Source organism: Anarrhichthys ocellatus, unplaced genomic scaffold (assembly GCF_004355925.1).
Source record: "Anarrhichthys ocellatus isolate YVR2014 unplaced genomic scaffold, GSC_Weel_1.0 scaffold136, whole genome shotgun sequence".
Lineage (NCBI taxonomy): Eukaryota > Metazoa > Chordata > Actinopteri > Perciformes > Anarhichadidae > Anarrhichthys > Anarrhichthys ocellatus.
The window spans coordinates 133,984-149,376 of NW_022280166.1; the positions used below are offsets into that span (position 1 = coordinate 133,984).

Here is a 15,393-nt window from a genome sequence, read left to right on the forward strand (position 1 = left end):
GCTGCTGTAATAATTTGCTCCTTTTAATGGTTTGATAGCAGTAGCCTATATGCATATGCATTCACACATGTCGACCTCGGTTTGACTCTCTGGACATTTGTTGCATGTCATACCCCTCACTCTTCCTGTTTCCAGTCTGCCAGTAAAGGCAAAAGAAAAGAAATAAAAAAGAAAAGAGTGACGTATTGTAAATCCACACGTTTTTTTGTCATCTAGGGGGCGTTTCCAGGAAACCTGCAGCTGGTGTTGGTGCTGCGGCCGTCCAGGTTCTTCCAGAGAGCGATAGCAGACATTGGGATGAAGCTGCACAAAGATGACTTTAAAATGAAGGTACCGGTAAGCATGCTTCAGTACCGACCGCATAAACTCTGTCAGCTGCAATCATGAGGAAACTATTATTTCTATTATTTCTGGAAACGTGATGTTTTTAACTAAATGCATGATGAATAAATGATGCAAGAAATACAATATGTTTATAGATGTTAACTCAACTGGATTAACCATTCTCATTAATAACATTCAGAAAATGCAGAACATGAGTGTAGCAGTGAAATTAAAGTTCAGATAACAGCCATACTTGTCTGTAGCTGCTGCTAGTATTTCTTTTCCAGGACTACACATTGCATAGCCGCAGTGTTTATAATTTTTTGACATCACGTCTTCATACTCAGCTTGAGACCAAAAAGGTCCACCTGGTGTGAATTGCAGGTCGAGTCCTTTCATCAGTTACATCTATAAATACTTCAATAGAAGCGAGATCCTGTCAATATACAGAAGTGTTGTAATAAATCCATTTCACCTGAGCGCATGATACAACTATGGTCTTCACAAAACAAAAAGACTCACCATCATTCAATAAGTCCAGGATATAGATCTGCCTTCACCTTGTCTCACTGAAGAGGATATTCATATATTAAAGGTTAATTGTGTTCAATATAAACAGGTACTCCAGTGACTTAGAATCCACTTTGGTAAAGATGGGGGACTCACAAGAGACAGATTTAAAAAGAACGATCAAAATGAATTGACTTTTAGTCCCTAGTATGAGACTCCAAAAACGCAGCATCCTACTCTTCCCATAATGCAACTCACTAGCGGCTATTGTTCAACTCTCCCTGCCTGAGTGTCTTTCAAATTCCATGCCTCCAGTTTGTATCTCAGGCTCTCTGTTTTTCATTTGTTGTGCGAGCTGAGATCACCCTGCTGACATCATCAAGGTTATTTTCTCTCTACAGCCACAGAAGACCTTCTAGAACTGTTTTCAGTTGGTCATGATCAGCAGCTTGAGGTGATGAATGTGTTTGCAGATTATGATGCTGAACTCTCTGTCGGACCTGCATGGCTACGTGGATAAAGGCCAGCTGACCCGGGAGCTAGGAGGAAACCTGGAGTACTGTCACAGTCAGTGGATACACCACCGAACTGTGAGTTAACGAACAGGAACTTGGCAAGTTTCCAAAAAGGAAGTTGCATTCTAGGACGCTGCAGGCTCACATGTGGATCCTTTTTTCTCGCCAGGCCATAGAGAACTTTGCCATGACGGTGAAAACCACAGCCCAGATGTTACAGATGTTCGGGACAGACCTGGCTGAGACGGAGCTGCCCAATGACGTCCAGTGCACCAAAGACCTGCTCACAGCACACACCGACAAACACAGCAACCTCAAGGTGATTTAGTACATTTAATACACCAACACATGCTATCAGGGACTCTACATGGACGCACAGCAAAAACACATTTAGAGCTGGTTGGGGTGAAAGGGATTTGTAACCGTGAAGCTCAAGCAGCCAACAATAAGTATAATAAAGCTGTGAATATGCCCCTGTATGGATTAGAAACAAGGCATATGCTGATAGGTTTCCTGGTAATGACTCAGATTAAACAATGCCAGCCTGCTTGAGAGGGGTTGAGAGTTACATTAGCGCCTGGTCGCTCCGGAGGATCGAGATTCATTTGCGAATCATCATGAAATTGTAGGTGACCTTGTGACTACTTGGGGCTCATGTATTGGCTGGTTGTGGCGAAGTTAGTTTGTGGCAAAATGGATAGGAAGAGGAAAGCTCTTCTGATGTTGCTTCTCATTTGGCAAAGTATGGTCATAAAACGTTTTTTAAAGAGGTAATAGCCTCCTAATATTTTGGACTCTCCATTCCCTCAAAGGTCAGCGTGGACGAGATGGTTTGCTTTTGGTCATGGCGCAAAATTGCCAGTCAATGTTTATCAAAGTTGAATTCTGTGCAAAAGCACGGTGCAAGTGTACCTCATCTCTGTGAGCTAATCCACAGGTAGCAGCAACTCCACTGACTTCGGTCTGAATTCCTGCTGATGCCACCTGGAGTTATGGCATTAGGACACTAAATGTCTTTCATGTGATACCACAATCCCCCCAAACAAGTCCAAAACCTTTTCTAACATAGTGGGACTGCACTGGGACAAGCTACACAATAAAAAGCTACAGAAGAACCCTTCCCCTCCAAAAAAAAGGAGTAGAGTCCATACAGTACAGCATCATAGCTTTGGGACACTCTGTATCAGCCACTCCAACATGTATCACAAGGGTCAGGTGACTGACGGGGTAGCTAAACTAGCACTAGTGCACAACTTTCAAATCGTGGTATGTGCAGTTTGTTCCAGTAATAGGTGTAACTGGGACCTTACACACCCATAACCATAACCATAACCTAATATATGCCCCAACATCAAACCAAGACTTTACCATAAAATGAAATGATTTACATCATGACATGCTTTTTATCCCCAAAAGAAGGGTAAATCTCCACAATGTGATGTGTTTGTGTCCACACAAGATGGGACAAATGCCAATGCTTCTTTGTCTCTAAACCAGGATGAACTGAAGCTAGCTTTGAAGCAGGGCACCACCTTGTTAGGTTGTATCAAGGAGCAGGCAGCCAAGTCGGAGAACCACAAACTTAACCCAGACGAGATGGAGAACCAAACCACGGTGGAGAGGTGACAAAGCTTTTCTTCTTAATTATATGATGCATCTCAGTCTAGATTATGGTAATGTGGTGCTACAGTAATTCTCAATGTGTTTGTAATGAAGTTCCTGTTGTGTGTTTCAGGCTCCTAGCCCAGCTGGATGAGACGGAGAACGCCTTTGAACAGTTCTGGTGTAAACATCATCTGAAACTGGAGCAGTGCCTGCAGCTACGCCACTTTGAACAGGACTTCAGAGAGGTATATCCGTAGATCTGTTTGTCTCTGTCTGCCTGGCTGCCTCTGGCCTGGAGTCTCCTCTTCAAACAGCTTCAGAGGACTTCAGCTGTAAAGTCATACTTTGAAAAACATGCTAAACCCTTGTGCCTCACTTTTAAACAGTCGCTCTGATGTCCGTGGAGGACAAAAATGTCTGTGTCAAAAAACTGGCATAAAATGATATATTAATATTATATTCTATGGAGCTAAATCCAGGTCAAAAGTTTTGATCATTTGAAAAAAAAATTTGAACCTGAAAGTTCAAGTTGTGGTCTTGAACATTGAAAAATAATAAAAATAAGTGAATGCAATTTTTTTTGGGTTGAATATAATTTTGATTCAGTTCTGGAATTTTTTTCAGCGAGGTCATTTTTTAACCAACATCAGTCCTAATCATAACTACCAATTTTCCATTAATTTCAGAATTTTAACCCTGTCAATGCTCATTTTTTAACATGATGCCACTTTCGTTATGAGAAAAAAGAATTATATTCTGTATACTAAATGACAGGAGGATTGTTTTTGATTTTCCCAGTCTGGGATATGTCAATGATTAGCACATTGAATTTGATGGATTCAATTTTATTTTGTACAGTGTCAGATAAAAACAACAACAACTCTGATTTGGAGGACAAAAATGTCTATATAATAATTTAATTTTTGCAACCGTCAAAAACCAAGATAGCGATGGTCTAAATACCAAACTCCAGGCCTTAAAACTATAGTTCGCAAAGCAATGGATGACGTCACTTGACTATGTCCACTTTGTCACAAATCCACAGGGTGTTTGCCCCATAGGACAAACATGGGAAAACGGCTCAATGGTGGAAAATAGTAAAAACTACAATTTTGAAGCAAGGGCTCTAGATTGAAAGCCTGATGGCAGTGTTATCAAAAATAGTGGTTATTATGTGTTTCAGTGAGACATTTTTGTTGTGAGTGTCTGTATTTTGGCTACACATTTGTTATAGGCTTATAGGAGCTGAGTTTGAACTTCCAAAATTTGAAAAAACAAAACTAAATGTATGCCATATGCATTGACACAGACAAAATGATGGTAAAACAAAAAAGCCAAATATGTCCCTTGTAATGCATTAGAGGTAAGAAAACTATTAGACACCTCATGTTCTAATAATCAGCTTATGTTACATTTCTAACATTGAATATGATCATTTGAAGTCGAATCTGAATACAAGAAAAAACTATAATATTACAGTGTGATTAAGTGGGTGACATGATAACTGTCCCTGACTCTGTTTCTGTTCCCTCTGTTGTTCTCCAGGTTAAAGTGTCTCTAGACAGTTTGATGGACATTCTAACCAGCCTATCAGATATCGGGGATTGTGTGGCCAGAGTCGAACACCTGCTACATGAACTGAAAACACTGGAGGACAAGGCTCTGGTTAGTTTCTCTCTCTCTGTCCCAACCCAAACCTGTCTGCTCACATCCATTCACACCTTTTTTTTTTCTCTCTCTCTCTCTCACTCTCACTCTCACTCTCACTCTCTCACTCTCTCACTCACTCACTCACACTCGCACACACTACTTTCTATTACCCTCAATCAGTTACTCGTTCCCATTTATACAATCAAGCTTAATGTTTATTGCCCTTCATTAATGAATTATTAACGTGTGAACTTTAAAGCATTAGTAAATTATTTCATAATTATTAATAAAGCCAGTAATTACAACTTCAAAAGCCTCTGTAAAGGGGGATTTGTTAGAAAGTGGTGCCCTAAATCAATTATTAACTTTTGTTAATATACTTATGCCAACATCTTTAATCTCCAACAAAGTATTTTAAGGAAGCATGCCTTTGGCAGTGATTGTTGCTTCTTTGTCCCTCCTCATCTTAGTTCACTGCCATGGCCCCAAATTTGGATTTTCTGGTTCCAGTAACAGCCAAGTGGTAGCAAGCAATAAATCCAACAGTGAGGTCCAATGACTTCTTTATCCTTGTGTCAATCCAAACTCACTCCAGACCGCACTGCCTTCATGACATTCCGTTATTATGAAACTCACATGGGGCGACTGGGCTCAGTGGTAGAGCAGGGTCATCCTTCAATCAGAGGATCCCGGCTCCCATGGGCTGTTCCTACCGTGTGTGAATGTTGTATGAATGTTAGTTAGTCCTGATGGGCAGGTGGCACCTTGCATGGTAGCCCTGTCATCAGTGTGTGAATGGCTGAATGATGACATGTAGTGTTAAAGAGCTTTGAGTGGTCAGAAGACTAGAAAAGAGAAATACAGTACAGCCCATTTACCATTTACATACTGTAGACTTAACAGGAACATCTTCTCATGGAAATCAAATAGAGAAGAAGCCAATACTCCATTACATAACAGCTGAGCACAAGCTGACAGCAGCTTCATAAAGGCTCTCTACCATTAACGAGAAAGCAATCCCAAATTTGTATTTTGTAAATCTTTGTAAATAACAGCAAAGTCTCAGCACCCCTCTCCGTGTTAAAAAGCCATGATATATTCTGAATTGTTGTCCTTCCAGCCCTCACTAGAAAAGGCCCAGCTCCACGCACTGCACGGTGACCAGCTGATCCAGAGCAACCACTACGCCGTGGACTCTATTCGACCCAAATGTGTGGAGCTCCGGCGGGTCTGTGATGACTTCAGCAACGAGTCCAAGAAAAAGACGGATGTCTTATCCAAATCCCTGCAGATTCACACGGGCATTGATAAGGTGAGGATGTGATATGACTTAAACACTTCTACGGATGACACGTCCTGAAATACAAGTTTTGGTGATTTACAAAGTTTTCATGTCTTATGTGCTGGACCGAAATGGTGACTGACCGGCCTTTACCATCACCGGAGCTGTGCTGCTAGTGTGGGTTTTTAATACGTCTTCAGGTGTCATTGATTGATTTCTTTGGCAACGTGGGGGCAGTGGAACAAGCAATGGCCTCACTAATATGTAGAAATGTGCGCATAAATTTGTCCACAAAATAAGTACACGCACAAAATGACCTTCTGATTCATGACATGTGTTCGTCGGACATTTTAGTTCTTACCACCGTGCGTATGTTAGTGAATCTGAATCATTCTAAATTGAAAGTTGCATGCCTGCTATTCACAATCAGCATACTGTCACACCCACATTTCTCTCTATAAGACTATACATTTGCATGAAGGTTTATCATGGAGAAAGCAGAGAAGTTGTTGTAGAAGTGAGACACATCGACCCTAAATAAAATAAAAAACATACTGTGTCCGAGGGAGAAAGCAGGAAAGGCAAACTTTTCCAAAGTGTTTCACAGGAATAACGATGATTAAAAACAAAAGAGGCTTGGGCTGCAACAGCCGAGGCAGTGCGGTGCCTCCTCTGAGATACACACTGCGGCTCACGTAAAAAAAGAAATGATTTGACCTTTAAATTTATGTGAAAAAAAGAATAACAGACCAGAATAAACAGAAGGAAACAGGTGGACCACCTGATCTGTCAGCCTTTTTAATTCTGTATTTCTGCACAGTGTCACATAAAGAGCAGGCTACACTAATACTGTCAGTATAATACAATTAGTAGAATTCGATGTTAGCGGTGGCTGCGTTGTTTCAGACTTACGTGATCCAAACATGTCTACATGTAAACTCTAGAGCAGGGGTGTCAAACTCATTTTCACTCTGGGCCACATCAGCATCATGGTTTCCCTCAAAGGGCCGGTTGTAACTGTAAGACTGTATGACTGTAACTACTCCTAACATATTGCTAAATAACTGTCTCTGCTTTTGATTATTGTTTATTCAAGTGTAAAATATTGTACATGCAGTTATATAAATGTAAAATGATATTTAAGCACATTTCTGTTATTATAACATAAATCATTTTAATTTAGGGTTAAGAAACCCACATTACTCTATCAAAGATCAAACTTTTAAAGAAAATAACAAAGACAAATATCATCAAACACAAGTTAAAGCTATTTGTGTCACCTCTCTGCATCACTAATGTCCCTGCCGTCGTCCCGTGCATGGCAGCTACATCCAAGAGCTCCTCACAGAGTCAGGTCTGCCTTGAGCCTCTTTCAAACACTGATAGATGATGTATCTCGTCTCTTAGCTAGCTGTGTTGTTAGATTGCTGCTAGTTCCTGAACTCGGTCTGCGATGGTGTTTCTTCACAAACTGACATTTGTAAAAGTCTGTATCTGGTCGGAGCTCACCTGCTCACATACCTTTAGCATGCACTGGGCTGTAGCTTTTGTAAATATATTCTGCTGTGATTGCAGTCTGCCTTTTAATTCTTGGACAATTTGATGTTTTTCTTGGAGGCTAAATTTAGCTCCGTGTTTGGTGTCAAAATGCCGACGTGAATTGTATCCTTCATCACCGACACGCATCATAACACAGAAGACAGACCCGTTTTTCTCCTTGAAGCACAGACATGTATTCTCTTTCCCATCTTAAATTACATCTTCTTCCCTCTGCATCAATTGTTCTCTTCGTGGACATTTTGGGATTATTTGTCGATCTTTTTCAACTCAATCACTTGTTGGAAAACCGCTTTACGGGCTGTTCCCTCTCCTGTCCACCTGTTTTTAAAAAAAAGGTAATAACTAATTAACCATATTGTTACCAAGTGACTGTTAGGAGGACAAGTAATCAATGTCCAGCCACGGTGATAACACTTCACAACATGCCATCTCATAATTTCAACTTTTTATCTCATAATTTCGACCATGGGGATATTTTTATTTTGAAGTCTAACTTTTAATTTGTTTTCCAAAATTAAAAAAAAAAAGAAAAACTTTTTTTTTTTTTTTCTTTTGCTGGTGGATTCGCGGGCCATATAAAATTACGTGGCGGGCCGGATTCGGCCCACGGGCCTTGAGTTTGACATGTGTGCTCTAGAGCATTGTAAAGTCCAAGAGTCAGCACTCCTGTATTAATGGGGCAGTCTAGCAGCAATCTAACAGCACGATGAATTACATTTGTACAGCCACAATAACATCAAATCACATTTTTCTTTTCTTTTATTAGATCATGACGACAATTGTTAAAAGCTTCATTCAAAAATCTCAAAAGAAGCTTGAAATGATACATTATATTTTGAATATGTCAATAATAGATGAGGATGAAGGAGCATCAATTTCATAGTTGTTTATGTTTTAAATATGGTTGTCTATTAAAGCCTTTTTTTAATGAATGCAGTTTTAATATGAAATGCATTTAGTTAAAAGGTGTGTGTTTACAGCTTGCTGAAACAAGGTTAATGAGAGGAGTGAGATGACTATAACAGAATGTGGGATGATGACAGAGCATGTGAGTTCTTCTCTGGTCTCCCAGCAGATGGAGAGCATTAGATCCAAACAGATATGCTGATCGATGTTTGCCTGTGTGAGAAACAGGTGGGGTGGCAAACACTGTCCTTATATATGTGCTACCCTGTTGCTGTGTTAAAACTAATAAGCCATTCAAACAATGTCAGGGAGCTTTAATATACTATTGCACACAACTTGCAGCAAGTTGCCCTGCAACACAAAACAGGATGACCATTTATTTACAGTATAAAACAAAAACCTGCATCAACACAAAGATCCTTTGACTGCAGCACTGATGCAATTCAGAGGAACTTCAAGAAATAGAACAGAGCCTGTTCTACTGCAGCAGAGATCTGCCATTAACCTGTCCATGAATGAACTCTCGGTGCTCAGCCACTCATACCCCTGACACTGTCTAATGAAAGGAGTTGTTGTTTTTGAATAGCTTCTTAAACTAAATGACATAAATATTAGTATGAGATCAAATGCCTATGCAATATGTGAAAGGGGTCGCTTGTAGTGACCAACCCACAGAGAACCATCACTCCCCCCTCTCAGCTCTTCAAAGCTTTACCTCCTCTCTTAGTTCACTGATTTGGTTTTCAGAACAATAAACACTGAAGAAACAAGACATATACAAGATACAAAGGCAGATTATTATCAACATTTCGAGTGCACTCACTTTCAGTTTGACCACCAAAATCAATTAGATAATCTGGATTAATGTTGGCTTGTTTATAACATGGTTGTTCATGTGATACCTATCTCAGCAGTCACTTTGGTGAGAACAGTTTCAACATGACTGATAGAAATGATGGCCAACAATACAAATATAAGACCCAAGTTGTAATGAGTCAAAAAAGAACTCCAAGGCTTGTTGCTTGAAATGTAATCTCTATAAACAGAATCTGTATATGAATACAGAATCTGTAGGCAACGGGACAAGTGTTCTGGCTTCTGTTTATAGTCCATTTGTAGTCCGAGTAGCATTGACTAATGACGCTCGAGGTGGCTTTGGTTGAACGCAGGTAAACAGTCCGTATGGAGAGCATTGTCCCAAATGCATTCTGGCAACCCATCAGCTATAGTCTGACTTTTATATTGGTTTGAAATTAGCTTGTAAACTGGCTACTTGTGAAACAATCTGCTCGAACACGTTGTCTTTCAACTCCAGCTCCAGTTGCTAATCGGACTGTAAACAATGAGCAAGGCATGAAAAAAGGTCCATCCTGATAGAGGATCCCACTGACTTGATTTGTGCACATAACTGAATGTGGACATAAGTGAATGACTCCTGTAAGTAATGTCCAGAAACTGAATGTCTTGTCTACTGTGAAACGGGGTGATGTGATGGAGGTGGTGAAGAGGACAGTATTCTCACCCTCTCCTGTTTACATTCCTATTTGTATTTTACCCTCAACTTTTAATTCCTCATATTCTGCATGTAGATGTCCCTCATGTAAATGCATCAAGAACAAGTGATGGCATGTCACTGAAGGTCCTGATTGTCCCCAGTGGCATCTAAACACAGGCTCCCCACTGTGGGCCACCACATAGGGAGGAGGGTTGGCGTTGGCTCCATTGAAATCTTGCCCTGTTTGGATTCCTGCTGTGTACAGGTGAACCAATGGTGTGAGTCTGGCATCTACCTGCTGGCCTCCCAGGCTGTGGATAAGTGTCAGTCACAGGAAGGGGCAGAGTCCGCACTGACTGACATCGAACGCTTCCTGGAGTCTGCAGAAAAGAACCAGCTGACTGAACTGAGGAACCTCCACATCCAGTATGAGGTTGTCCTGTCCGATGATATCAAGGTATGGTGCACCAAGACAACAGTTTGCAGTATGACTGGAAATCCTGTTGCATAAGTAATGATGGAGCAGGATTGATAGTGAGCTTTCTGCCTGCAGGCAAATGTCCTGAAGGCACTGAAGCGCCTGGAGGACGTCCAGGAGATGTTTCAGAAGCGGCACGTCAGTCTGAAGAGGCTATCAGCTAAACAGACGAGGCCCGTCCAGCCGGTTGCCCCGCGGCCCGAGTCCTCTCCTAAACGGCCCTCACTGAAGAACCCCCCCAGAACTACAGGGAACCAGCAGCGTGAGTTGGATGTTGCTATAATTAGCTAATTTGTGCAGTACAGGTGCAAACTGGTTGAGACCTTGAGCTGCAAATTTGTAAGCCTTTTTTTGCCATAATCTGAATTTATATAATGACTGCATGCATGTAAGGTGACCCAAGCTCTGGACAAAGACATAATTGAAGTAACTTGTGCTGTGTCCTCTCAAATCATTGTAGCTCTGGCTCGCAGAGTATCAGATCACTCTAACAGTGGCAGGCAGCCAGCCGAAGCTGATCCCAGCAAGAAGAGGATCATACGCAAGGCCAAAGGAGGCATCAAGGTACCCTCCTCTGTCTGCAACATAGAGTCCTTTCAACAAGTATCTTTACTGATTTGTAAAATTCTGTTGATCTCGAAGTAAGAGAGACAACTGACTATGACACCGAGCAGGGTATTGCCCCACAATTATTTATTCCAGTGCCAATCCTGATACTGACAATCCCAATACTTTGATTTCAACAGTACACTCTTTCAATTCAATTTATTTTGTATAGCCCAAAACCACAAATCATAAATTTGACTCATAGGGCTTTACAGTTTGTACACATGTGACATCCTCTGTCCCGGGACCCTCACACCGGAACAGGAAGTACTCCCCAAAAAACCCTTTAACGGGGAGAAAAGAGGAAGAGACCTGTGGGAGAGCAACAGAGGAGGATCCTCTAGCAGGGTGAACAGAAGTGTGATACGTTTTTACTGTTAGGGATAATACTACTACTCTCGTCATCACTGCTCATCAGTCCCTTGTGATAACTTTGGAAGACAAAGAAGAATCTGACCTGAATTTAGAGTCATGGGACAGAATACATTGCATGGCAGGTATCACTGGCTTGTTGAAAGTGTACAAGAATTGGCCGATCTTTCAGATGCGTGGCTGAATAGTTGTAACATTTGCTACAGTTTTGGTTTATTCACAACACTTTGCTGTTAGTAATAAGTGGTACTAAGTGGCAGTCACCACTAGTTAGTCATTAGTTAGTATATATACCGTATATATATCTAAACTAAGTGCATAACCAGTTGGCTGAACTTAATCTGGAGACAAGCTAATTCGCATTCAATTCAGGCGTAGTAAAAAATTAACAAATAGCCATTTATTTATGCCATTTTTTAACAAGAAGTTTACTGAAAGAAAGAGCAAAAATAAAATACAGGAATTTGAATCAAAAGAACAGCTTGCTATTCCCCCCGTCTTACTCCAATGAATGGCATTTCACCTTCTCAGCCTCACCTAATTGGAACCTACCACCTGACCAAGGAAGTCGAGGGTGCGGCAAACACAGCAGGCATCCAAATCATCCAAAACAATTCAATCACCTTTAGAACAAGGTTTCCAAGTGACTTCAGAAACCACAAGTCATCTATGGGAACTCATTACATACTAATGATCACACCTACTATATCAGAATGCCATTTCCTTTAGAACTACCTCACCTATCCCCCCCAGCCCATCCCTGCTTAGAGGACATTATTTTAGGCACACCTGTGTACAGCTCCATTAGTTCAGCTGTTGAGCAGCTGAACTACCTCAACATGAACAGGAAGAACAGCAAAAAACAATCCTGTTAGCCCATAGAATGAACAATTGAAACAAGCTTGTGTTGTTTTTACACCTTAATTGTTAATGTATCAAATAAACTGAAACCTTGGACAGAGATTAACAATCAAGCAGACACAAAAATCAGTTTTTTTTTACTGTATGTTCCGGGTTTCTGTTCTGTAACAAGCTGGTATAACTGAAGGAAGAACATTTCTGATGAGTGTGAGTCATTGTTTTATGTAGTGGTTTGGAATGCTCCTCACAGATTTAGCTGTATTACTGCTTCTGTTTTCTCCAAAAGCACAGATAAGGAGCAGACTAACAACAAAACATGTGAAAGCAGATTTGATCATACAATGCTCTACAGTCTCCCAACAGGACCACACTCCCCCAGCTATTATTGTTTCATTTATGAGGGTTTTCGGTCTGTGTTTCAGTTCTAAGTTAATATACAGTATTTACATACTGTAACCTCATCTCTATTATAATGCATATACATCATTCAGTAAATCATAATACCACCTACACACCCAAGTACCAACTACAAAGTAGCTTGTGATCTATGCACCCTGCAGTATCTTTCCTGTTGGGCCAGTTCAATATTCACCAATGATGGATGACCAAACACCTGGTGGAGACATGATATTTTCTAACTCTACAAGTTGACAGGGATTCCCTGAATGCACCATCTAACAGCTACGAAGAGGACATTTAGTTTACTGATGTTGCAGTGGTATCTACGTTTGCATTTTAGACATATTATACAAAGCCCCTGTCCTTATAACTCAACTTATACGTATGTGTTTGTGTGTCACAGATTGAGGTAATGCATGAGGAAAGCCAAGGAGGCTCCACCCATGTCGTTGTGACCAATGAGACAGAGGAGAGTCTGTCCAACAGACGCAGGTAAGGCCGGACAGTGTTCTGATGCAGTCCTTTCCTTCACTGTAACATCACTATACTGAATGACAACATGATTATGATTTTAAGTCTGTAATGTGAGGTCATATTGATTCCAGAGAACTGCAGTTACATGCTACAGCTGTGTGCATGGTTTGAAGTAAGGCCCCCCCTCTTAGTCGCTCATTTTGGTCTTAGCCGACGAAGATTTTTTTTCTGCTGAATGACTTATTTTCCAAAAGACTGATTAACACGAGATTTAAAGTGGTGATTCTTTGAGTGTTAGTCGACATAGAATGTCTTTGGTCGAGGTCAGCCCTAGTTCGCAGTACCTATTCTGTTGTATTGTGATTAACATCACTTACCACCTGCACTGATATGTGAAGAGCACAGTTTAGACACAGGTGGTGTAACAGTTATCACTGAGGTGATGTAGGACTCCAGTGTGTTCATTTCACAAGTAGATCTTCTGGACACGAGGCGTCTACTTCACTGTAAAGTCCGTGTCAAGCTTCCACATCTCACTTGTCATGCCAGCTGCTTCATATACAGTATAATGTGTTTTGATATCAAAATTCTTCAAAGATCTGTTACAAACGGTTTCTTCATGGCTTCTGCATCTTGTGAAAGACTTGAGTCTAGTCCAGTCACCCGGGAATGGGTCAAACAGATTTAGAAAAAAACAATGTATGATGGAACTGGGCTTCTTTTTACAGAAACAGAAATGATCGTTCTGATTTGACACTTAATACCAAACAGACTTTGTCACGGAGACGGCAGGCCAACACACAAACACAACCACATCTAGGAGTGTGGCTCGAAGCCCAGAGAGACAGAGAGAGCTGAGGAACCAACATACGTGGCCTGAGGTGGCATAATTATATATTTGCATACAGCCATGTCTGCTGACTCAGTGAGAAGCATCATCTTTTGGTCGGCTGCTCCAGTTTGAAAACAGAGACAGTTCAGTATAGAGGAAGTGGATAGAATAAATAACTTCACATGGTTCTGTGGATCCTCAGAGAACAACACAGCAACAGGACGTAACACTGACACAACACAGTTACAGATGAGGCAATTTGACTTCTTTATGGACATTTAATAACAATTACAATTAGAGGATCCATCACACAAGGCTACATGCATAGAAACTGAACTGTCCCCCATCTAAGAGTTCTGTTTAATATGTATGAGGAACATGAGAATGCCTTCAAAGGTCTGAGAGGGTCTGACACACCGTGTAAACTAAAATTGATTTGGAAAAACAACATTACTAACAGTGTTTTCAAAGGAAAAACTAAATGTACATAAAGTCAAAAGAAAAAGACTTACTCTGCTAATGTTATTTTCTGGGTAATAGTATCATGACATCAGTCTTAACAAGAACATTCTTCAGGGATATTTACTTTGGAATTGTGGCCCTGTTGAGGAGCTAAACAATATCGTTTTGTTTTGCACTGAGCCAAATGAATGAATGAATGACTGTGGGGTGAACTTACTCTCTGTGGCTGTAGCAGGTCTGTAATAAGCCCGTCCCATCGTTTCATCACTCCAATGTAAAGATTGGAGTTTAAAAGTCCATCTTCTCAGAAAACTTTCTTTTGCGAAATACTGTCTTCCTGCAATGTACACGTCAAACATTTGTTGCAAATCAGATGACCTGCTAACGTGTTGGATTGGTCACATGGGTTGTTCTGTAAGACAATGACAAAGGACCTATTTTGTTGTTAAGGTATTAGAATTAGTTGACGGGTTCACATGTGAAAAGGTTTGGGAGACCATCTAGGTTTGGGAGACCAAACCAAGTAAAAACAACAAACTAACCAACAATCAAGTATATGACATCACTTGTTGAATACAGGACCTAATGCTTTCCGTCTGTGGACCCACATATGTGCTCCCCCAGCAGTAAAACAGTTCCTTATAAGGTCATGATACCAGACGACCTGCACACTCATTGGGATTTAGCTTGTCTGATTTTTTTTTTAGTAAAAACCACAGCGTAACAGGATGCAGTAGAGCGGCAGTAGTGAGAGAAAAGAAGAGATTGTCAGGAAATAGGGGGGCGGAGTGTGGTTAAGAAGAGGAAGCAGGGTAGAGGGTGGGAGGAGAGGAACTCTCAAATGAGTCTTAGCAGGATGAACTCTCCCTTAACATAGTAAGGCATACTTGAGGCATGGCAGAGTATGAAGAGACACCGTACAAACTCATCTCAGCTAGACTTTCATATGTACAAAGTTAAGACAGGATTTGAGTTAATAGAAGAGCAATGCATCTTATGGCCAAATCATCTAGATTTGATATTTCCTATGCATATTTCATTTTATGTTGTTTGTAATTTTGT

The 15,393-nt window shown here is 40.8% G+C and overlaps 1 protein-coding gene across 1 annotated transcript in view; it reads left to right on the plus strand.

Moving 5' to 3' along the window:
* The first annotated feature begins 67 nt into the window (after window positions 1–67).
* mcf2l2 (MCF.2 cell line derived transforming sequence-like 2) overlaps window positions 68–15,393 on the plus strand; it is a 79,907-nt gene continuing 64,581 nt past the window's right edge. Inside the window, exons 1-12 of the mRNA XM_031877438.1 lie at window positions 68–79; window positions 217–336; window positions 1,308–1,424; window positions 1,519–1,668; window positions 2,847–2,971; window positions 3,085–3,199; window positions 4,500–4,619; window positions 5,725–5,916; window positions 10,113–10,304; window positions 10,401–10,587; window positions 10,786–10,889; window positions 12,967–13,055. Of these exons, the coding sequence (XP_031733298.1) occupies window positions 68–79; window positions 217–336; window positions 1,308–1,424; window positions 1,519–1,668; window positions 2,847–2,971; window positions 3,085–3,199; window positions 4,500–4,619; window positions 5,725–5,916; window positions 10,113–10,304; window positions 10,401–10,587; window positions 10,786–10,889; window positions 12,967–13,055 (1,523 nt within the window). The remainder of the gene's footprint in view (window positions 80–216; window positions 337–1,307; window positions 1,425–1,518; window positions 1,669–2,846; window positions 2,972–3,084; window positions 3,200–4,499; window positions 4,620–5,724; window positions 5,917–10,112; window positions 10,305–10,400; window positions 10,588–10,785; window positions 10,890–12,966; window positions 13,056–15,393) is intronic.